The sequence below is a fragment of the Plectropomus leopardus genome, chromosome 4, assembly GCF_026936395.1.
Source record: "Plectropomus leopardus strain MGB_pleo_1.0 chromosome 4, ASM2693639v1, whole genome shotgun sequence".
In the NCBI taxonomy this organism is placed as follows: Eukaryota; Metazoa; Chordata; class Actinopteri; order Perciformes; family Serranidae; genus Plectropomus; species Plectropomus leopardus.
The window spans coordinates 6,413,271-6,435,988 of NC_142179.1; the positions used below are offsets into that span (position 1 = coordinate 6,413,271).

The 22,718-nt window shown below is 40.4% G+C and overlaps 1 protein-coding gene across 1 annotated transcript in view; it reads right to left on the minus strand.

The window, feature by feature from the left end:
• Nucleotides 1–1,043: 1,043 nt before the first annotated feature.
• Nucleotides 1,044–22,718, minus strand: part of hs3st1l2 (heparan sulfate (glucosamine) 3-O-sulfotransferase 1-like 2) — a 35,046-nt gene continuing 13,371 nt past the window's right edge. Inside the window, exons 2-3 of the mRNA XM_042488642.2 lie at nucleotides 5,863–6,267; nucleotides 1,044–3,287 (exon numbers count right to left, since the gene is read on the minus strand). Of these exons, the coding sequence (XP_042344576.1) occupies nucleotides 2,622–3,287; nucleotides 5,863–6,117 (921 nt within the window). The 5' untranslated portion in view covers nucleotides 6,118–6,267 and the 3' untranslated portion in view covers nucleotides 1,044–2,621. The remainder of the gene's footprint in view (nucleotides 3,288–5,862; nucleotides 6,268–22,718) is intronic.

Genomic DNA, 22,718 nt, shown 5'->3' on the forward strand with positions numbered 1-22,718 from the left:
AAAAAACAAACCGAAAAACTAGAAAAGTGCGCTCAGTATTTAGCCATTCAGCCATTCTTGGCAATTCTTGTATTTCCAGCCCCCACGCCACAGAGCGAGGTTAAGAAGATATATGAGGATGATTGTATTTTTAAGTGAAACACAGTTACAGATCTTTGATCTATGTCATTCCTAACTGGACTTTTCAGTGTAGCCCATTAGCTACAGGCTGTGGCCTGCAAAAAAGTAAGAAATAACAATAAACACAATCAACTGCCAGTATGTGGGTGTCCATTACACCCATTATTAATATTTTCAAAATGTCAATAAAACGTAGTTGCAAGATGAATGTGTTTCCACTGAATGATGTGATGCAACTTCTCCTCTCGCGATAACACCCCAAGAAGCATGGTGATGGATGTTCAAAACATTAGCAGGTTTATTTATATTGCAGCCACCGCACTAACCGTCATTATTTCCAGTCGAAGATGACGTAGGTGTGTTACGTGAGCGATAATAATTCTACTTTTTACTAATTTCTTGCTAAATGTGGGGTAATTTCCTCTTAAGTTGCTCAATGCCTTCTTCATGTTTTTGACAGAAATCCAGACAAACTGCATAGGTTTCAAAAGGTTAACCATAAAGTTTTAATGTATCTGCTACATAATATTATCCTAATTCAACATGTCCATGGTTTGCAGTAACATACAATTTTTTCCTGGCGATTTGTTGAATTAAATGAATGTATTCTGGCTTTGAATAAAGATTCAAACAGCCCTTCGTGTGGCCTGCAGGTGTGATTCGTTACAGTATGGTGTTGAAACTGGAGGTAATTCCTTCACAGGAATATTTTCATGATGAAAAGAAATGCAGGCATCCTTTGATCCTCGATGTAAAGAACATGTTAGGTAGACACTGTCAGAAAACATCTTCATACACACTGTGAGAGAGAGGAGCTTTCAGAGGACCTGTCAGTGACACCCTGTCTTAATGTTTGATGATTTTAAACCCATAAACCTCGGAGCTGGGCTCAGTGCAAACAGGCAAAAAGCAGGAGACTGTAGGACTGAGGACTGAACACGTTTATTAGAAGGACATCTTAAAAAAAACACACAAACTAGGGATAGTACTACATCGGCCTTGAAAGTAAAAAGAAATCAAACACGAGTTTTTAAGGTGGCTACTTTCAAAAGAGCTAGAAGATCTTAAAGTCGACCTTGTAAAATAACAAAAGAATGAAGTAAAGAGGATGATTAACTGAAACGTTTTACTAACACACAAACATGTTACAAACTGCTGAGAAAAATCAAAGCATGGAGTTGGTTTCTGTTTTGAAATTGTCAGCCCGTTTTCATCCCAAAGTTGTCAAATATTGCCGCTTTGCAGTGATTTTGGTGTAGGATCCCAATGCCAAAAGCCACCTTTCACGTCTGCATGATATGCCCTTGGACGGCGTCCGATGAGAGCCCGGCCAGAATGTGGCCAGATGTTACGGTTTGCCAGGTAATTATTCGGCGTCAGATGGATGATACGTGGTTGGGCGACGTCAGTTGAGAATGTGGCTGGACAGAACTGGTCGCGGTGTTATTATAAACCACTGCACGGCACCTGCTGTGGCTGCATGATAAATAGATGGACGGCGTCAGTTGTAAACAGAGCCAGACAGAACTGCTCGTGGCCTTATTATAAGCCACCCAACAGCACCTGTCACGGCAGCATGATACGCCACTGGACACCGTCAGGTTGAAATGCTGCTGATAACGGCGTGATACAGGGAGCACGAAGGTCCCTATAGGGCGGACGGGAGTGGCGGTGGATCCAACAAACCTTGGACATTAATGTTGGAGTCCAGTATTCGCTTCCCACATGACTGAATGTGATGTTTTTTCCTTCACCATTCTATGTACCTTTTTTTGCCTAAATCTAACCATCCATGGCAGCATGTGCGTGTGTTGACGTACCTCGTTGGTCGCCATGTGCTTGTGTTGCTGAAACATAACCATGTGTGGCATAATCCCAACATGTGCTTGTGTTGACATCACGGTAGCCACATCTCAGAGCTTCTGTTTCACACGCAGAAGGATACTTAGAGAGTTAAATGCAGACACGGAAGTCCACCACAAAGCAGCAATATGTGACAACTTGGGATGAGAACGTGTTAAAATTGTCTACATTGAACTTCGATTGACTTTTTATTTAATGCAATTAGAGTTCATAGTGCAACAATAATAAATTCACCCATCATTTCACCGCTTGCCTATCTCTACAGCACTTCAGAGTCTGCACATCTTTTAAGACCCGACAAATGAGCACTAAAGAGCAGTCAGTTTTCAGTTTCAAACTTGCGTATGGCACGGTTGTCGTCAAGTGAGTTTATCCAAGGAGGCACCAGTATGGTCATGGTAAAGGTTTGCGTTGACCACGAGCAGTCCTCGTCATGTGCTGCTTTCGTGGACACATTATACCTGAGCAGGTATAAAGAACAAAAGATGTTTATGACTTTAACTGAACTAAACTGAACTTTTTTCCCCTCATCTACCTAAAACACACAAACCACAGCTTTCATTCTCCCTCTGTGTCCCTGAATGTGTCGGCATTGTGCAGGAGGTGTTTTGTCTCCTCGGCTGCTTTTCACTGCTGGATCAGCACCAGGAAAACGACCTCCCCACCATTTCAAAGAACAGCTTGTTGGGCTTCCTGAAGTAGTGACAGAGCTTCTTGAAGGCCTGGGTGCTCAGCGGCGCGTGCGGCCTGCCTTTAGACTCGTCCAGGCACTTGTCGTGTCCGGCAGACAGCAGGCAGTAGAAGCCCTTGGTGGTGTTGTAGTAGAAGTTGTTGGGGCTTATCCTGGGCGGCAGGTCCAGGAACCTCTCAGCCTTTCTCAACTCGGGGAAGGGATCCCGAATGAGCGCGTCGCCGTCCACCACATGGATCTGCTCCCTGGGGAAGACCTCCAGCCAGCGGGCCAGATGCACGTGGTACAGGCTCCTCTGCAGCGCCTTGTAACCAGGATCAATGTGGCCCTTGTGGATCAGGAGCTCCTCCAGCGGCTGGTAGGGCTTGTGGCGGGTCAAGCGGTTGTGGAGGACCTGGGTGTAGTCGGACACCAGCCTCTCTGCAGGGTCCCGGACGATGAGCAACAAGCGCACGGCGGGGTTCGTGTTCCAGACACGTGCAGGAACCTGAGGAGCCGCAAAGTAGCCGGGGGTCTTCTCCACTGTCAGCTGCCCGGGGAGGGTGAAGGGCATCTGGGCTCGGTACCAGGCCAGGCCTCGGCGGTAGTGCTCCTCCACGTTGAAGTAGTGCACCTGATGCAGGAAGAGAAGGTGAGAATAATGAAGTCACTAATTGTTGTAGTGGTGTTGAAAACCTTTCTTTAACCCTTTGAAACCGAGATTAACATCACTCATCTGTTCTGCATTCAGACGCCTGTTATAAGTATTTCAACCTTTGAACCTCAAACAAACAGGTCTGATTTCTTTTTAAAACATGGAGAAAAGGTAACGAGCAATTTGACTAGAAATGCATAAATAGCTAGAAATTAGTAGATTAAACTACAGAAAATGTCCAGAGAACTGCATTTATAATCATTGCAATTAGATATTTAAAATTATTTTACAGATTTATTATGATATTCTATTTAATTGTATTTAATACAATTAAATTTTATTTTATTTCCACTGTCACATTATTTGTCTATTTTGTTTTTGTATGTTTTTTGTGCTTATTTTCAGGTTTGTTTGTTTTTGGTTTCTGGTTTGTTTGGGTTTTTTTTTTTTTTACAAAAAAAATGTTCTTTTTGTCGTTGTTGTTGTTGTTGTTGTTCTCCCTCTGCATAATAATAGCAATAACAATAATAATAATAATAATTATAATGATAATGATAATAATACCTTTTTTAAAAAAAAATAAAATATCTTCAAAAACAGAGTTTACAAAATGCATTGACAAACAAAGCAAAAGCCAAAATGGGACACACAGAAGGCAACACAACAACAGTCCTACTCAACACAAGTAAGACAAAACTGGGATAGAGTCAAGATGCAGGATGCAGGATGCAAAATGTCAATATAAAAATAGTACAAATAATTAGACCAAAAACAACAAAGGCATTAAAACCACAGATAAAAGGAAATAAAAGGAATAATGCATAAATAAACAGGTAAAATATATAAAAGTTATAAAAGAAATAAATAAAAACAAGCTTCTCATTGGCCTCTTCTTATGTTTTCTGAAGAAAATCAAGCCAGTTTGCTCAGGTTTCAGAGGTTTAATGGAGCTGAAAGAATGTCAGAGGATGAGAAATGTGATGAAGTCAGACCTGAAATGTGCTGGATTTATGAGACACTGAGCTCTTTTCATTTTGTCCCCATCTGTCCAAACCAATCTATTCTTTTGCACTAGCTTTCCAACTCTGAAGTCCTCACCTCCAACTACCCCGGTGAGGATTTCTCTCTGCGGTGCTTCTTCGGGACAGACCTGTCTGCACTCATAACCATGTGAGTACGCTGCAAACCATTTATACAGTAGGCCGAGCTGACTTTGTTCTCTTTTTTTTTATACAGAGGCGAAAAGTTCACCCCGAGTGAGACACAAATTCACCTAAAGTGTGTTTTAAAGTGTTTTCTTTTACGCTACAGCCAGCATAAGTTCAGTCGTGCAGCAACTAATTAATATTTTGATCATTAATTCGAAACTTAAAACTATTTACCATATTTTTAGATTGGTAAGTTTTTCTGTTCATTTTCAGAAAACTTCACTGTCAAAGAAAAGCAGCAAATTCTCACCTACGGTTAAAAGATAAATCTGGGTGTTTGTGTGATTCTTAATGGGAGAGGAAAGATGAAAAAGTTGAGATCTGATGCCGAGCTTGCATTATTATTGCAAATAGCTAATAATGTTGTGCAAAGTCTGGTGCTCTGATCGAATGTTAGCATAAAATTTCCCAAGAAAGCGGTAAAATTTCTATGAAAAGGCAACATTTTTTATTTATTTTGATTTAACCTTTATTTATAAAAGTCATCTATCTGTATATAAGCTCACTGAAACACGGGGTCTCGTGTTTCGGACAACGTGCAATATAACAAAACTTAGTTTAAGATACATGTAGGTGCAGAGTGGAGGCAGATTAAAAAAACTAAAAACAGGAAGTTTTCACAGATACTTTTTTGAGTGCCCTTTAAATAGGTTTAAAATCCCCAAATTGTAACCACAAGAGTAAATTAGCATTTAGTTTGGAAAACTAGTTTAGTCATATTAACTATTATTATTATTATATATATATTTTTAACTTTGTTTATCATAACAGTGACCTTTTATATACTACGGTTCAGCTGCAGTACTCCTGTCTATCAGGACTTATAATTACGATCATTTGTAGTGACACTAAATTTCAAACTTTTTGAATCCTCCACGGTGTGTCACTGTATGTTGCTGAAAATGGCACAAAATGTCAGTTTTTATTTAGGAAGTTTAATTCTTTTTTTTTTTTTTTTTATTGTCTTATGTTCATTAAAAAATCTTTTCTAGGGGCCTCCAGAGACCAGGGGGCCCTAAGTAACTGCTTAGCAGGTAGAGCTGGCATTATCTCATGCACAAATTTGATTTCATTTGTTGAACTTCTTCTCTGAAATTAGTTTTTTATTTTATGTGAATTGTTGTATAATGTTATTTAAATGAAACCACATGAGAGACCAAATCCTGCTCAGGGCTCCTAAAAGATTGGAAATTGACTACAGCTGTCAAATAAATGTGTTGTAATGGAAGAAAATTGATTGAAATACTCAAGTAAAGTGCAAGTACCTCAAAATATTACATCAGTAAGTACTGGAGTAAACTTTGCAGTGGTAGTGCAGTTATTAGCGGGCACTGTTGGTCTTTTACCTCGGCTTTTGCCACTTCAACGTCTGGGTGCAGGTTGAGCATCTCCAGCAGAGCTCTGGTGCCGCCTTTCCTCACACCAATAATAATCGCCCCCGGCAACCGCTGCTGGGTGGCATTGTAAGAGGAGGAGGAAGAGGAGGATGAAGAGTAGGCAGGGGGGCTGGAACTCCCGCTGCGTAATTCCCTTAAGCACACAGACAGCTGAGTCTGCAGCAGCAGAAGCACCAGCAGCGCTAGTATCACTGTCCACAGCATGGTGCCACACACACACACACACACACACACACACACACACACACGGAGGTGGAGTGGAGGTTATGTGCACACACTCATGAAGCTCCCGGACTTGTACAGAGTTGTGCTTGTTAACAGTCAGCAGGGGGCCTCAGGAGGAAGCTCTTCAACCTGTGAGCCAAGAGCAAAAAAATAAAGGTTACTGTCCACTTTGTCTCACTACATCACCTTATCATTTAATAGAGGCCCCGTGGTAGAAACGCAAGGTGGCAAAATCAGACACACTGTAGATAAACAAACAACATGAGGTCCTCTTTAATGTAAATGTAACCTGAAATAGAGATTCAAAGGATAAAAAACAAGCTGAAGGCTGAACTTGCTGAGTTTGCTGCCACATATTGGCACATTTTACAGCAAATAAAGACTCTAAAATCTTTAAAAACAGACAAAATTCTATACTCAAACATCTTAGTCAGTTATTTGTGCATTTATTTATTTGACTGGATCCATATAAACACACAATTTAAAAAAAATCACCAATTAACTCTGAATGAAATGCAAATTATAAAAAGAAAAAATAGAATAAAAAAGCAGAAATTAATTTCGACAAAACTATGACATTTTCCTTTGAGTCGGGGGAGGGTGCAGAGTCGGCATCACTCACAGATTTTAAGGGTGGAGTCACAGCGCGTCTCTCTGCATCTCACATACTACAGCAGTCGCTCCGTGCGCTCACGCTTGCTTTCATGATCCCATATACGTCTGAGACGGTTCTGCACTCTAATGTGCCATTTTACAAAGTCCCAGTCCGAGCAGTGGTGGTTTCCACCCAGAATATAGGTCTGTGATGTGATTATGGCCAGAAGATATTGAAATATTAATCTACATCTAAAGCACACAGAGAAGAGATGCATTGAAAATTAATGCTGTTACGAGGTTTAGGGCGTCCCCGAGGAGCACCGACGCTCCTCACAGTTCTGCTGAACCATTTTCACAGAATAGAGGACAGGTTTCAGCGGCTGTCTGAACGCTGCAGTATGTCTCATGGAGTTAATTCTGTATTTGATGAGACGCCAAAATGTTTAAGTGTAAGGAGAATTAAAGGAAGATGTATTAAAAGAATGATCTGATCCGTCATTGAACCCTTTAAAACCTGGATTGAGTTTTCTTATACAGCGTTCAGACACCTTACTCAAGCATTTAAACCCTTGAAACCAGAACAAATTGGTTCAGTTTATTATGAAAACATGGGAAAAAAAGGTAATGAGCAACTTGGAAAGAAATGTCCGGCAAACTGCAAGATATTCGTAAAAGTTGACAAGAAAAATGACCTGAAAAAAAGAAAGACAGAGAAAAATCTATTTAAAAAAATAACAAAAAACAACAAGAAAAAATAAAAAAGAAAACAGTATAAATAATTATTATAATGATGGATTTAAAAATATGTTATGGAAAATATTATTATTATTATGTATATATACATATATATTTTTTATTTATTTTTTCTTGAGACTTTTACTAATTTCTGCCAATATTTTGGATCATTTCTTGTAAAGTTTCTCTTTGCCTTCTTTCGTTTTGTTTCAGCTGAGCGCCTCATACTGTAAAACAAACCTCCTAACAACAATTTTTGGGCACAAATATATTTATTCAGAGACATTTTTCTTCTTAAACAACACCCTGCCCTTGAGCAGGGCATGTAGAGCGCTGCGTGTTCAAACAGAACATCAGCTGCTTCGCCACAGAGCGAGAGGTTGTTCTTCACACCTCTCTGGGGCGATCGTGTATATTAGAGAATATTAGTGTGAAACACAAGTTTTAAAAGAGCTGTTGTGTTACAGTGATAATAGGACTTATTTTTGCATGAGCTCGTATCATTGGCAATAGTCCTGACCCAAAATGATTCACGAGGAATGAAGAGGGACTCAAAATTCAAGAGTTATATTCGAGGATCGATACGGAAAATAAAAATCTGTTGTCAGGACAGAGTGCATCAGGTGGCGTAGCCTGCAGTGACCCGCAGAAAAGGCTGAAAAAAGAACACGTGGGTGCTGGATGATAAAAGTATGAAAATAAATAACAATAATTTCATTTAATGTTTTAAGCCAGCGGGAATATGAGTCAGACGCATTAACCCTGTAACACCGAAATCGACATCAGTTTTCTTGTGCTCAGTTAGACTCCAATCACAAGCATTTAAGCCTCTGAAACTCGAGAAAGTTGGTGTGATATCATTCAAAAACATAGGAAAAAAACAATGAAGAACATTACCTAAAAATTACACAAAAATGTATTGAAAATTATATTTTATAATTATATTATTCTTATAATTAAATATTTAAAATTGTGTTACAGAAAGAAAAAAAGGTTAATTTTTTTGCACTTTCTTCAGGTCTTTCCTTTGTTTTTCTTTCTTTTAATGCTTATTTTCAGTTGGTTTTCTTGTAACATTTCACTGATTTTTTGCAATTTTTTGGGCTGTTCCTCATTGCCCTCTACTCATGTTTTTGAAAGAAATCAAGTTACTTTTTTTAAAAAAATGTATCCTAGTTTCACGTGTATGAAATGCCCTAAAATAATCACTAAACATGCTGCTTTAACAGCAGGTTTATAATGGGGTTTCATGTTCGGGTGCAGGTCTCGGGTCGACGGGTCGGGTTGTGGAAATGATTGGTCGTATGGTGGCCGGACAGATGCGGTATTGCACAGGTGCAGGATTCTGGGCGAGGAGACGCTTATCTTATCTCAGTACAAAGAGTGTATATATACAGGGAATATCTTTAGTTGTTGTGTTTGTCAGTTTGGTCAAATTTCAGCATGTGGAGCACTTTTGCATTTGTTATTTAAGACTTCAGATTTCCACATCTGTCAGTCATCTGCCCTCCACACACATGCTATAACTAAAGAAAACACTAAAACTAACACTGAAAATAATAAAAACTAAATTGAAATGAACAAACCCAATCTGGAAACTAACTGAATATACAGAACTATAATCACTCTGGTTACAAACAATCGTGCTCAGGACGGAGGTGCAGGGCTTTCGTTAGTGTCATTATTCACACCTGTGCTCCTTTTCTGTCATGATGCAGGCTGTTGGAGACGTCTCCAGGCTGTGAAACCGTCTTAAAAACTGGAGAAGGATTTAATCAGGTCAAGAAAAGGTAAGAGTTTCAATTTATGCCAAATACTTGTCATACTATGTAATTTAGAGCGGCTAAGCGGAGAGAAAGTGACCCTGACAGCTACAAAATCTTGAAAAGATCTGCAGAGGCCACCTGTGTTGGTGGCTAACATTTATCTAAACTATTCACAGTGTGTTTATTTCAGGTTTTACTGAACAGAATTTTCTGGCTGTGTTGCATTTTGGTCACAAGCTGCTTTGGAGGGAGAGATTATCTGCTTCTTAAATGGTTAACCTTTTGAAACCTGCGCAAATTGGCTTGATTTCTTTCAAACACGTGAAATTAAGAGGACAGACGTACAGTCCCCTGAAAATAACAACAAAAAAACCCCCACAAAACAAGCAAAAAAACAAATAAACAAGGAAGTGACCTGAAAAAGGTTCTTTAGGATGATAATCATCCTGTAAATTATTTTTATATTAATAATAATGATAATCATAAATATGTTTTTTGGACTTTTTTTCCTTAGCATTAAAAAAAATAAGATAAAAATCCAAATCTACTCATTTTTTGCAGTTTGTGGGGCGTTTCTTGCCAAGTTGCTCATTGACTTTTTCCCCCACATTTTTGAAAAAAAACCCCCGATTTGTTTAGGGTTTAAAGATTTTAGTATTTGTGAACGTAGCTCAAGAAAAATGATTTTGCTCCAGATTTCAAAGGGTTAATTTCTGCTGCCACGATGCAAAGATGCTTTTGTTGCTTGATTTTGCCATGACACTGTGAGAGTTTAATATTTTCTGTTTCTAAACTGCGCTGTCGCCGCACTGTTTCTGATTTCTGTTTTGTCAGAGCTTGGGCAGGTAAATAAGAGATAAAAAAGGGCTTTAAATTGCTTGCAGCTTTAACTCGCCGACAACTTTTCAAAACAAAACTTATTCTGGGGATTTCTTTGACACAGTTGTGATGACAAAACACTGCTAAACCCTTCCTCTTGTTCTCCTGCTCTTCCTGTTGTTGTTGCTTGACGCCGCCCTGATTCGACTGAGTTATTAATTAGTGTAACAATGTTCTGGTTCAGAGGAGGAACCTTGTCCCGCGTTGTTCCTGTAGCAGAGCACTAATTGCACCTTCTGGGAGCATCACTGCTCCCCCAACCTTCTGTGCTATCCCCTGGCTTGGCGACATTGTCGTCATCGATGTTGCAACCTTTGCCGTCCCTCGCTGAAGGTGGATGTGTGGGTTTTGTTTGCTTATGTAGGTGTTATGGATGAGGTGACTATGCAGAGAGGAAGGGCTCAAACAGATTTATTCTAACATGTACAAATTATTTTTTGGCGTTCTTTGGAGTTGAAAAGTTTTTTTGTGCATTAGGGGTTCTAAAAAAAAAAATCAAAGCATGTTCACAATGAATAGCATCAGACTAATTTATTTTAATGATGTATGTGTATGAAATTATAAAGTATATTTATTCCAGAGGAAGATTAAACTGTTCCCTTTTTTGTCTGTTTTGAAGGTTGTTATATTTTTGATTTAACACAGTGAAAATCAAGGCCAGCTTCTTGTATTTTATTATGAAAAGAACTGGAGGTCGTTTTATCTTCTTTGACTTTTTACTGCAAAGTCATGGTTGACGATTCAGAGGCTGCACTCAATGAGCCGAGAAGTTTGTTTTTACCTCCTAAAAAAAGGTAGATGAGATATGAAAAACAAACAAATCCTGTTAGTGACATTTGTGTTTTGATCCCTCATATCCTTAGAAATATGCATGAAAATATTGCCTCGCATTTACCTCCTAAATATTTCTAGACATCACCACAATGATGCTGTGACCTGGCAAAGCTCCAGCTACCCTTTAATCAATCAGTGCGGCAAACCGAAAACAGCGATCAATAAAAATTCCATGTGCAGCTTGCAGGCTTGTTGTCGTGATCTAAACTGCTCTACATGGTTTACTGGCTGGTTTCCTTCAGACTGAAGCAGCTCGACTGATGAATCCATGAATGCACGTCATAAAAGTTGACCTCTGGCTCACCTGCTTGTGTGTGCACTTAACCTTGATAGCGGCCCCTGATAGACTGCTCATTTTATAGCTCATGAGCAAAATCTGGTCCTCCCCCACACACACACACACACACAATATTTATCTAATTCACAATAAAAATGAAGGTATTCAGACTGATTTTTGTTTGTACTTATATTATACATATGGTGCCAGAGTGCATAAAACATCAAAATAAAGCTTGATCCTGCACATCTCGGAAAATCAAAAAAATTATATCCAAAAAACCTAGACATGTCCTTAAACCCTAGAAGTGTCATAAAATATGAGAAATGTCTTAAAATCCTAGAAATGACCTAAAATCCTAGAAATGTCCTGGAATGTCCTGAAATCCTAGAGGTGTAAAATATGAGAAATGTCTTAAGATGCTAGAAATGGCCAAAAATCGTAAAAATGTCCTAAAATTCCACAAATGTCCCAAAAACAGCAAAGAATATGGGAAATGTTGAAAAATTGTCAAAATATACTAAAATCCTAGATATGTCCTAAAATTGTTAAAATGTCATAAAATCCGTGAAATGTCCTAAAATCCAAGAAATGTCCTCCAATTCTAAAAAAAAAAAAACCCTAAAATTCTAGAAATGTCCTAAAATCTGAGAAATGTCCTGAAATCCAAGAAATGTCCTCCAATTCTAAAAAAAAACCCCTAAAATCCTAGAAATGTCCTAAAATCTGAGAAATGTCCTAAAATCCAAGAAATGTCCTCCAATTCTAAAAAAAACCCTAAAATCCTAGAAATGTCCTAAAATCTGAGAAATGTCCTAAAATCTGAGAAATGTCCTGAAATCCAAGAAATGTCCAACAATTCTAAAAAAAATCCTAAAATCCTAGAAATGTCCTAAAATCTGAGAAATGTCCTGAAATCCAAGAAATGTCCTCCAATTCTAAAAAAAACCCTAAAATCCAAGAAATGTCCTCCAATTCTAAAAAAAAACCCTAAAATCCTAGAAATGTCCTAAAATCTGAGAAATGTCCTAAAACCTGAGAAATGTCCTGAAATCCAAGAAATGTCCTCCAATTCTAAAAAAAACCCTAAAATCCTAGAAATGTCCTAAAATCTGAGAAATGTCCTGAAATCCAAGAAATGTCCAACAATTCTAAAAAAAAATCCTAAAATCCTAGAAATACTCTAAAATCCTAGAAATATTCTAAAATCGAGAAATTTCCTAAAATCTGAGAAATGTCCAACAATTCTAGACTCATCCTAAAATCCCGGAGACACGTATGGGGCTGCTGCTTGTGGCCCCTCGCCCGCTCTCATTTCTTTAAAGTGGCCCCCAAGCAAAAGCAAGTTGAGTATCTCTGCTGTACTGTAATTTGTTACTTTTCACCAGCACGTTCACAGACACTGATATGTGCATGTGCGTCACTTTTGTCATGTAAGTACTTCTCTGTGAATTCGACCAGCAAATGTCCCATAAATGAACTCTGCCTCGTGTACATCAGCTGCCGGCAGCGAGCGGAGAGGACGCCAGATTCAGAGCACCGACAGTCATCAGTGTGATGTGAAGTGGCAAACTGTGGGCTGATGCCAGTCGCCGTGTGGCGTGTGTACGGTTTATGTGCGTGTGTGTGCATGAGCGCAGCTGAAACAAAAAGAGATGTTTTGGAAGGTGTGTGTGTGTGTGTGTGTGTGTGTTAAGTGGTTGCGTGAGTCCCTTGTGACTCCTGTGTAAGCTCGAGTATTCCCCTGCTGTCAAGGCGCTTCGCTTCCACCTCACCTCATGACCTCCCCCTCTCTCCCACCCTCCCTCTCACCTTTCCTCGTCCTCTTCAACCCTCACCTTTGTTCGCCGTTTCCTCAGCCTGTTCTCGGCTCTGTCTTCGTGACTCGTTTGAATCCGTCCCTGTTTATGTGGCTCCGCTAACAAACCGCCGGCACCATGCTAATGGGGATGCCCTGCAGCAGCCTCTTAGCTGCTCATAAATAAAACACAAGCGCACCTTTCTGCCCCTAAAATATTTTTGAGTGAATGAACTTTTAATCTTGACGAATTGGAAATGAGACAGGATTGGATTTAGAAATGAGAAACTGTCGAGTGTACACTTTTTCATAAATTTGCTGCAATATGAACTTTTTTTCTGGGGTACAAAAATACATTAATTTTAATTTTAAAAAACATTTAAAAGTAGAGTTGTGATGGGATTTTGATACAATAAATGTGTTTTCTTTAGTGTATAATCACATGAAAATAAAAATTGCAATATTTTCATTGCCTTAGAATGAGCTGTTTATATCAACATAGAGAGCGGGTCCTCGTCTACAGAGATCGCCATGTTGCATCGTCATGTTTCTACGGTAGCCCAGAATGGACAAAGCAAACACTGGCTCCAGATAGGGACATGAGAGTTATCATGACGGCCACTGTAGTTAGCAGCCCAGAACGTCTCGATCTTAAGATATCAGAGAAAAAAGGTGAGCAGGCTGTCTGCGACGTGTCAAACAGTGTAGAAAAAACACCGATTTACTGGTTTAAATCACCTGATCTGTTTGTTTTGGAGAGAAAGAGACTTCTACTGAAACCTGAAGGAATCTTAACCCCTTTTCCACTCCACAAAAAACAGCTAACATCTGGCTTTTTGATGCAGCGGGAAAGGTAACAATTAGCATTCACACCCGGGTAAACACCCGATCGGCGAGGTGCAATGACACACCGTCACTAAATACTGTTCGTCTCCATCCAAACAGCACTTGAACATCAATCCAAATCAGTCTGCAATGAGTTTGAAAGAGAATGAAAAAGTAATATATATATATATATATACACAAAGGAGTAACCACTGTAACATTTTTACAGACATTAATGCTGTTTTCTACTGTTTAGGAACCTGTTTGACTATGAACGTGACACACCAAAACAAACAAACAAACAAACAAACAAACAAACTAAAAAAACACACAGAAAGGCATACTCATCTGCTGCAGAGCCGTGTACACAGCTCCGGTCTACTGGAAATGGGAAAGCTATCTATCATCTAAAATTTGTCTCACCAAAAACTACAGCTCAGCTGGGGAAACTGGATTTTCTAAAGCAAACATCTGAGACATTTTTCTCTATCTGTTTGAATGTATTTTCTTGTTTTTATCACTATGTACAATACACTGCTTTTTTAATGTTTTTCAAATAATTCATTTTTTTGCATTTTTTCGGTGTTAATGACACAAAATCAAAATAAAAAAAATGGCCGAGTTCATTAGTACCCGTTAATGGCTGGACGGCTCTTTTCATCAGCGCCACATGAGCTCGGAGTTAGCCTCTTAGCCCTGCTCAATGAGGCTCACATGACTCATTGCAAGTCCTTGTCTTCCCCGCTCATCGCTCCTTGTGGTTCACATTAGCCAGCATGGATAGGGAGAACAAACAACAACAACAACAAGGCCAGGATTGTCAATGATGCGCGAAATCTCCATATTGACAAACACGAGTGGAAAAGGAGAGAAAAAAGGAAAAGAGGGGAGGGTGGAGTGTAATTATCTGTGAAAGGCAGATGCTGTCATCTGCGTATTGGGAGAGTCCCAGTATCTCATAAGTTTTGGTGTGTGTGAGTGTGTGTGTGTGTGAGTATCTCGTCTCATCTGCATGTGTGCAGCGCCTTTGCCTTTTGTGCGAGCACGCAGCATGCGACCGCCTGCGATCCAGGCCCTTGGAAATATCTTTTTACTGAGCGATGGTATTTTGGGGGGGTTGGGGAAGGATTATCCTGTATGGAGAGACGGAGGGTGGCAGGGAGGGAGGAGACGGGCGGTGGGGAGGCAGGATGGGGCTGAGGTGCAGTTGGTGTGTGTGTGTGTATGTGTGTGTGCTCTGCAGGAGGGTGTGTGTGTGTGAGGCAGCAAGGAAGATTGTCCCTGGTAGGGGGTGGCATGGTGAAACGCTTTGGATTGCCAAGCCTGTCATATCGCCGAGGCTGTGAGAGTCAGATAAAACTCTCTCTGTCCTCCTTCCTTTCTCCTTCCATTCATCTCTCCCCTCATCCATCTTTCTTTCACTCTCTGGACTCCTTCCATTTCCTTTTATTCGCTGGGTCTCACCTTCATTTCCTCACCCATTTGTCTTTCTTTAGGTCCAAATTGTAGCGTCGTTTTTTCTGTTTGTCTCCGTATTCCTTCTCGTACCCCGCTCGACCGATTTCGCTCGCATGCATGCATCACATCCATGACCATGATTGCCTTTCAGAATAAAAACCGAAATGTAACAAGGCCGTTCCTATTTCCCATTCCTTTCCCATTACCCGCCTGGAGAGAAGATAGCCAGCACTCGGAGGGGGGTCTGTAATCAAAATAGATGAAGCCATCTGAGAAAGACCGAAATCAGTCATGCTTCCAGATCGGGCCGACCGCGGGCGTTCTTCCTCTGTTCTCCCGTTATCGTGCAGAAAAGACACAGACACAATGAACAGTGAGGACTTGGTTAAGATGTTTGATGATGTTTTAAGACAAAAACCAAAGATGCCACGAGTCCGGTTGTCTCCTTTTCCCATCACAATATGTTCGAAAAGTCCTTTTAAAGCCCAGCAGAGCTTCCTATCTGCTGCCGGGTCTTTCAGAGTTCATAGATAAGATGAAAGAAACATGAGCTGTGGATGAGAGAGTGAAAAAAACTCTCCCGTCTCTATTGAAGTCAAGGAGTTTCGCCTCTTCCAGGCACTCTGTCTATTTGTGTGAGGAGTTTGAGGCACCCTGCACCAGGTACGCGGCCTGGGGAGAGATATGCTGAGTTATCTGCATGTGAGGAAGATTTGATCTTTTCCTGAGAGCGCTTCAGAGCAAAGGAGGATGCAGAAAGAGGGCGAGACAAGAGCCTCTTTCTGTTTCTCACAAGTTTGTCTGTGCTGCACATAGAGGCATTAATAACAATAAATCCACAAGCCCTCCAAAAATGAAACGTGTTCAGAATGTCCTGACAAAATATGGAGTTTGTTGATGCCCTTTAGGACAGTTGTTCCCAACTGGTGCAGCTATGGGGTCCAGATTTTATCTTTAGTTATTGGTTCAAAGTCCACACATAAGATAAATGACCGAATATTCAATTTTACTTCACAAAATGTGTCCAACACTTGGTCGCAGAAGACAGTGAAATAAAACATATTGCAAGAATAAAGTGCAATTACTTAATACTTTGTAAATAAATTGCACTGCAACCAAAAAAGTGCATATTATTGTGTCAAGATCAGTGACATAAAATCGCTGCAAAGAAACAGCATCTTTACAGGCCAAGTGACAAAATAGTAGCTGAACAGATACTGATACGTCAAAAATAAAAGCCCTGTGCCAGAAATTCAGAATTCAATGCATGTTTTTTACAGTCTTGACATGTTGGGAGTCACTTGTGATATGGGACCAGGACCCTCCAGTTGGGAACCACTGCTCTAGAATGAGACATGCAATTGTTTCTAATCTGCCCTATGAGGACGGCATCATTTCTTTGCACCTTCCAAAAATGATTTCAGATCACTAATTGAAAATAAATCATTATTTGAAAACAATTATGGTTTAGTTAAGTTTTCTGCGAAAAAAAAAGTTAGGTTTCAGGACATCAACATAAAAAAAGTCTGCACACTGCAGCTCCCTTACGTGCCATTTATTGATATTTCAAATTTACGCTCTTCTCCAATGTTGACTTGAAGTCTGAAGGAGAGCGTAAAGAGCTGGAGCAGAAGGATACCTAAAACGTCTTAAGTAGACGCAGAAGGTCATTGATGGAGTGACACCATGTGATGAGCTGATGGAGACATAAAATGCAATGTTTTTCAATGTTTGTAATATTCATTCATTGTGAAAAATAAGAAAAATGTTTCAGCTTAGGGTTGATGTTTTGTACATGTTCATTTTGTCATTAAAAAAATCACTTTGATATTGGCAGAAATCAGTATGTTGGCCAATATTTAACTTTAAAGCCAATATGTGCCGATACCGATGTCTCATTAGTGCAAAACAGTATTAATTTGTCTACAAGCTGCAAAAAATTGTGCACTGGAGCATTATCATTGTAATAAACTAATTGTTGATCTAGTAAGGACTTAAGACACTGAGGCGTAGCTAGCTGCCAAGTTTATGTGCTTCATCAAAATTTGGCAAAAGCAGCAAAAAATTGATGTCGTGAGTCTACGGCTTCACACTGAGGCCCTCCAAGCTGGCAGACAGAAAGCGACGCCTGCTGAAAGCCTCTCATCAACTCATGTAGATTTATCATTTCTTTACTTGTCATCTTTTCTCTCTGTGTTTATCTCCCTCGCTCTGACCTTTACTGAGGTCTGTCCATCTTTTACCCATCAGCCACCTGCTGGTTTTTAAATTAGACTATTTGAAGAAAAAAAAAAAACCTCTCTGAGCAACCCAGCGGCCCACATCCACCGCCCTTTCACCCACTCATCATCTTATTCACTCACACATGCATAACACCCAGATAACCCCCCCAGCTTCTGCTTCAACCCCTCCTCCCTTCCCCTCCTCGCTCTCACATCTTCAGCCGTGCACGCTCCAAGATCTGGGTCAACCGTATCAAACACCAAAATGCGCCGGCTCCTTCTCCTCTCTGGTGTGTTTAGTGTGCGTGCACGGATATTATGTGTGTGAGTGTGTATGTGTGTGTGTGCAGTTGGAAACAGTGGGGGCTCTACAGTACTGTTGTTTTAGCAGAAATCGCTCAGGGGGCGTCTGATGAGGAAATCCAATTTTATCAAAGGAATCTTTGTGTGTGTTTGTGTGTGTGTGTGTGTGTGTGTGTGTGTGTGTGTGTGTGTGTGTGCGCACATGCATAAAAAAGCAATAATGCATATGCATGTGTTTGTGTGTGTGTATGTGAGAGAGAGAGAGAGAGAGAGAGCCAAACAGAAAGTAAAGCGTGCTGGGAGTGTGTGTAAATTTTGCTCTAATTAAAAGGGGGTCTGGCCCGAGTGTCTGGGCATACAATCTACTCTTATGTCTACACGTCAGGGGTGTGTGTCTCTATTTGTGTGTGAGTGTTTACATGGCCCACCTGGCACGGGGCGATGCCATTTGGATTCAGAGAGGTGAGAGAAAGAGGTAGGCTGGCTGATGCCTCCCCTGAGTCCGGTGCACGATGGGGCCATCTTTCCTCCTCTATTTCACATTTTGTCATTCATGTCTACCTTGATCTTCTCTTTGTCTTCCTGTCTTCTTCATACAAAAATAGTTTATCTGCTGTTCAGGTGGAAATATAGTCATAAACGTAGCTACGGACTAAAGACAGACAAACACTTATGAAACTAGACAGAACTCAGAGAGCACATTTCTCCACCGAGGTCACCAAATCTTTTGAATTTTGACATTTAAGGGCATATGGCTGTAGTTTTTGGGTCTTCGCGTAATTTTGGTCAGAGTTTCGAGAAAACCTTATTCGTGTTTAATATGGAATATTATAAGATTGAGTCAAATCTGTGACAAACTGGGCTGGATATCATGTAAAACAACTACAATACAAGTACCCTAGAAGTGATACCGTTACCAATACAGTACTTCATCTGATACTTAAAAAGTTTTTAATTGCCAACTCAATCAAAAAAAAAAGCGTGCTCAACTTTACCTACTTTACTAGCTGCTGCAGTGGTGCCCATCTATGTCGCCTGTAGCGAGTGCCATCTCTAATCCCTAAAATCTGGACATTTACTATTTCAGGTCCTTTGGTTGCCTCATCTGGAAGTCAGTGAGTTTTTTGAACGTCTTTTGGGTTAGATGAAATAAGGTCTGTGGCTGACATGAGAGTTTGAAGTTTCGTTTTATGACACAGAATATGTCAGTAAACAACCCACATGCGAACTTTGAAGCTTTTATGTGTCTTTAAAAAAGTGGTTGCAAACAAGTGGCTAATGAGACCACAGAACGTCATTACGCGGAACCGCACCAAACATGGTTTTACATCCTCGTAGTCATGGCGACACCACCGTACTGCAGTTTGTTTATAGCCTAATGTTAGCTTTTTACTACCGGTGATTAGGCTTCAAAAATCCTGAAAGTTGTATTCATTTTTGAAGATTATCTTGCTGAACAGAACATGTGTAAGTATCAAACATTTGTTAACCATGGAGCTTATTTTCTGCAGTCATCCAAAAATCCAATGGAAAAATGCCATAGGCTGTTTGAAGAGGAAACCATGGCAACGCCACAGAAAGATGTCATCTTTCCATTGGGTTACTTTGCTCAATATCTTAAGGAAATACTGAATACCAATACCCAGCTCTAGTGTCCACTGACTGTGTCCATTTACATTATTGCTGTAGTGCCAAATGTTGGCAAAATCAAATAATATTTTGCAGCATCACCCAGAGTTGACTTGTGCAGCTGTCATCTGAATTTGGTAACATTTGCATAATATTTTAATGAGTTTTGGAAGTTATTGTTGAATAGGCCACACATACCAGATTTTGGCAACCAATCACAGTTTACAAAACAAGTTTTTTCAAGGTCATGAATTTCAAAGAGCAGTGGTGAAAAAAAGGTATTTTGCAAAAAAGTAAAAAAGGAAAAAAAAACATTCTGCCAGGAATGTTTTTTTTTAAGCTAAGAATCTACATCATCTACATCAAAAACTAAAAACCACGCAAGGCCAAACCTGCACCGAAGTTCAGTTAAAGTTGTTAAGTACTTTTAGTTGTTTTGAGTTTCTTTTGATACCAAACATAAAAGAAACCAGAACAAATACAGAAAACAAAAATGTTAGCAATTATTCAAAGCTGTGGGGGTGAATTTCTGATGGTCGCTCATTTGAGGGGAAACACATCATTTTAATTACTGCAGCTTCATCGACCAAACACACACCGTGCTTAATTCACACCCCTTTCCCCACCCCGCTGCCCATATCCTTGTTTATATGCTCTCTCTCTCTCTCGCTATCACACACACACACACACACACACACACACACACACACACAGAACATATGTGGTCTCTCTCACAGTGACAGTGACCCCGACAGCTTGGCCTGACAGTGAGAGGAGACTGACCCATCAGAGTGGATTTAACCCGACTGACACTCGAGGGGTGCAGGACTGTTTTGAATACGTGTGTGTGTGTGTGTGTGTGTTTGGGGGGTGAGGGATGGGAGGATTTGGGTGCGTCCCTCTTGGCACATCGTCGGGGTCAGCAGACACTATCGACTTGTTGTGTTTGGGTGAATTCAGTGTTTTTTGCAGTGCGTTTTTGAGCGTCATACTTGTGTACATATGGGCGTCTGGAACGAGGGCGAGCTGACAGATGGGGGCGGGCAAGTTGTGTCTGGTCAATATCATCACGGGCCAGCGAGCCCGAATATTATCTGTGTCCTGATCTGTGGTTTTTCTGGGTTACATGCAGAAGGAAAACAAAACAGAGAGTGATGGAGAGAGAGAGAAAAAAGCAGATGGTGTTTATGGGAAAAGAGGAGGATCTGAGTGTTGGAGGAAAAAGTGAGTGACGGATAAAGAGAAAGAAATGGTACACCAGCACCATCAGGTGTGTTTGGGCTCCTGCTGATAGATTACCATGGCAACGATTGTTTAGATCGCTCTCACCTGGGCAGTAAACTCCAGGGACTGAGGATTATTAAAGCGAGGCGACTGAGAGGAGAGATGGAAAAAGAGAGAAAGAGAGCGGGAGAATCAGGGGATGAGGGAGGCTGTTGGTGGCGGTTACAGATGATGCCACAGTTGGTGCGGCGTTACGGCCAAGCGGTGCCCTACGGCGACAGTAATAAACCAAACCGGCTCCTGGTGGCTTTGTTGGCCAAAATGGGCGATTAGTCTGATTGGTGTCTCGACTGCTCAGCCCGAAAGTAAACACAGACACACAGAGAGACAGATACCCGGGCTAGCAGCTATGTTTGGGTTTTTTAGCTGCAGTAGTCAATGTTTTTATAAGAATGCACCAATCTAAACGCTCGTTTATACTCGTAGTTAGTTACATCTGTGTCAAGGTTGTAAATGTCACTGCCCTAAATCTTCCACGCGTCCTTTATGTTGGCATAAATACAGCCATTCGATGGCGCTGGAGGGCAGAGTCAAAAGTTGCAGAAAACAACAAACGAGTAAAAAAAGTACATTTTAATGGAGGCAGCATTGTAGACGGCGGCTGTCTGTGAGGCCATTAAGTATATTGTACTTTTTTTGTACTTTTTACTTTATTACCAATTCCTTCCATTACACCATTTTCTGAAATGTTTTCTTCGGTCACTTATTGCTTCAACTACGCTATGCTGCCCTCACAATTTCCGATGGCACTGCAAGTATTAGATTTTGATTTTCAAGTCCAAAACATGTCAGAATGTGCTCTTCTCCAAATATAACGCCTTTTTTTAACATCAGAAAATATTAATATTGAATAACAAGCATCACAAGAGCTTCTTCCATTTTTAATTTATTTGTTAAAACATATTTTGTGCGGCTGAACTGTCAGTGCTGGCATTGCACTTTCATAGCATATAGCACTAATAATCAGTCCTACAAGAAAACACATTTTGTGTGTTTCTGCCTCGTCTCACGTTGTCAGATTTATCTCTACAGCGCTGTGTCAGCGCCCAGGAAACGTCTGGAATCACAGATGATGATTTGCTACGGGGAAAAATGCTTTGTGTGTTTTTGTTTCTTTAAACACTCGTCTTAGGCGGTGCTAAGCCCAGGATGCAGAAACGGTGCTCATGCAAAAACGTCACAAAAAAACCTCAACAGTCGTATATTCACTGTCTTATTCAACTTTTTGTGATTTACTGGCAGTCATCAAATTTGTGCATCAAGTCTGGCTCCAAGTCATGTGACTCGAGTCCACATCTCTCTCAATTAGCCAAAGCATATGATGAGTGATACTGTATTTTAAGATCTACGAACAGAAGAGGTGATGAACTGAAATATAACAAGGTGGGATTTAAAGGCTGTGAGGCAAGTAGGAATAGCATGTCAGAGCACTGCAATGTCATAGCTCAGCTTTTTGCTTCCTGATGTTAAAATGCTGATGCTCAGGCAGGTGAGGTAAACTCCACAGCAGCTGTCAGCCAGCTGCATGTCAGTGTGTTCATGTCAAAATTTCCACTCTTGAGCTCTGAGATTAAAACAGAAAAACAGCAACGAGTGAGTCCTGCATCCTCAGTGGAGACTGGAATTTGATGGGGTTTCTTTTTTTGTAAGTTAACAAATTATTTTGGGACAGTTACGAGAAATGTGCAGTGTATTGCAGAGATGTCAAAGAACATAGAGCTTCACCGGCTTTAATGAATACTGATAATGAATGATGTTATAGCTGCTTATATTGTTGTAATCACTCTGCAGTTCTGCAGCCAATTTATCTGGTTTTGCGTACATTTATTTATGTACTGCACTTGATAAAACTTGACTTGTGACTTGCACATGTGTGAGTTAAGGCCCAGAAACCAACATCAAAGAAAAAGCAGCCACAAAAGCCGACTACTGTCGCCTCATGTCGCTTAACGTCGCCTCACGACGCCTCACGT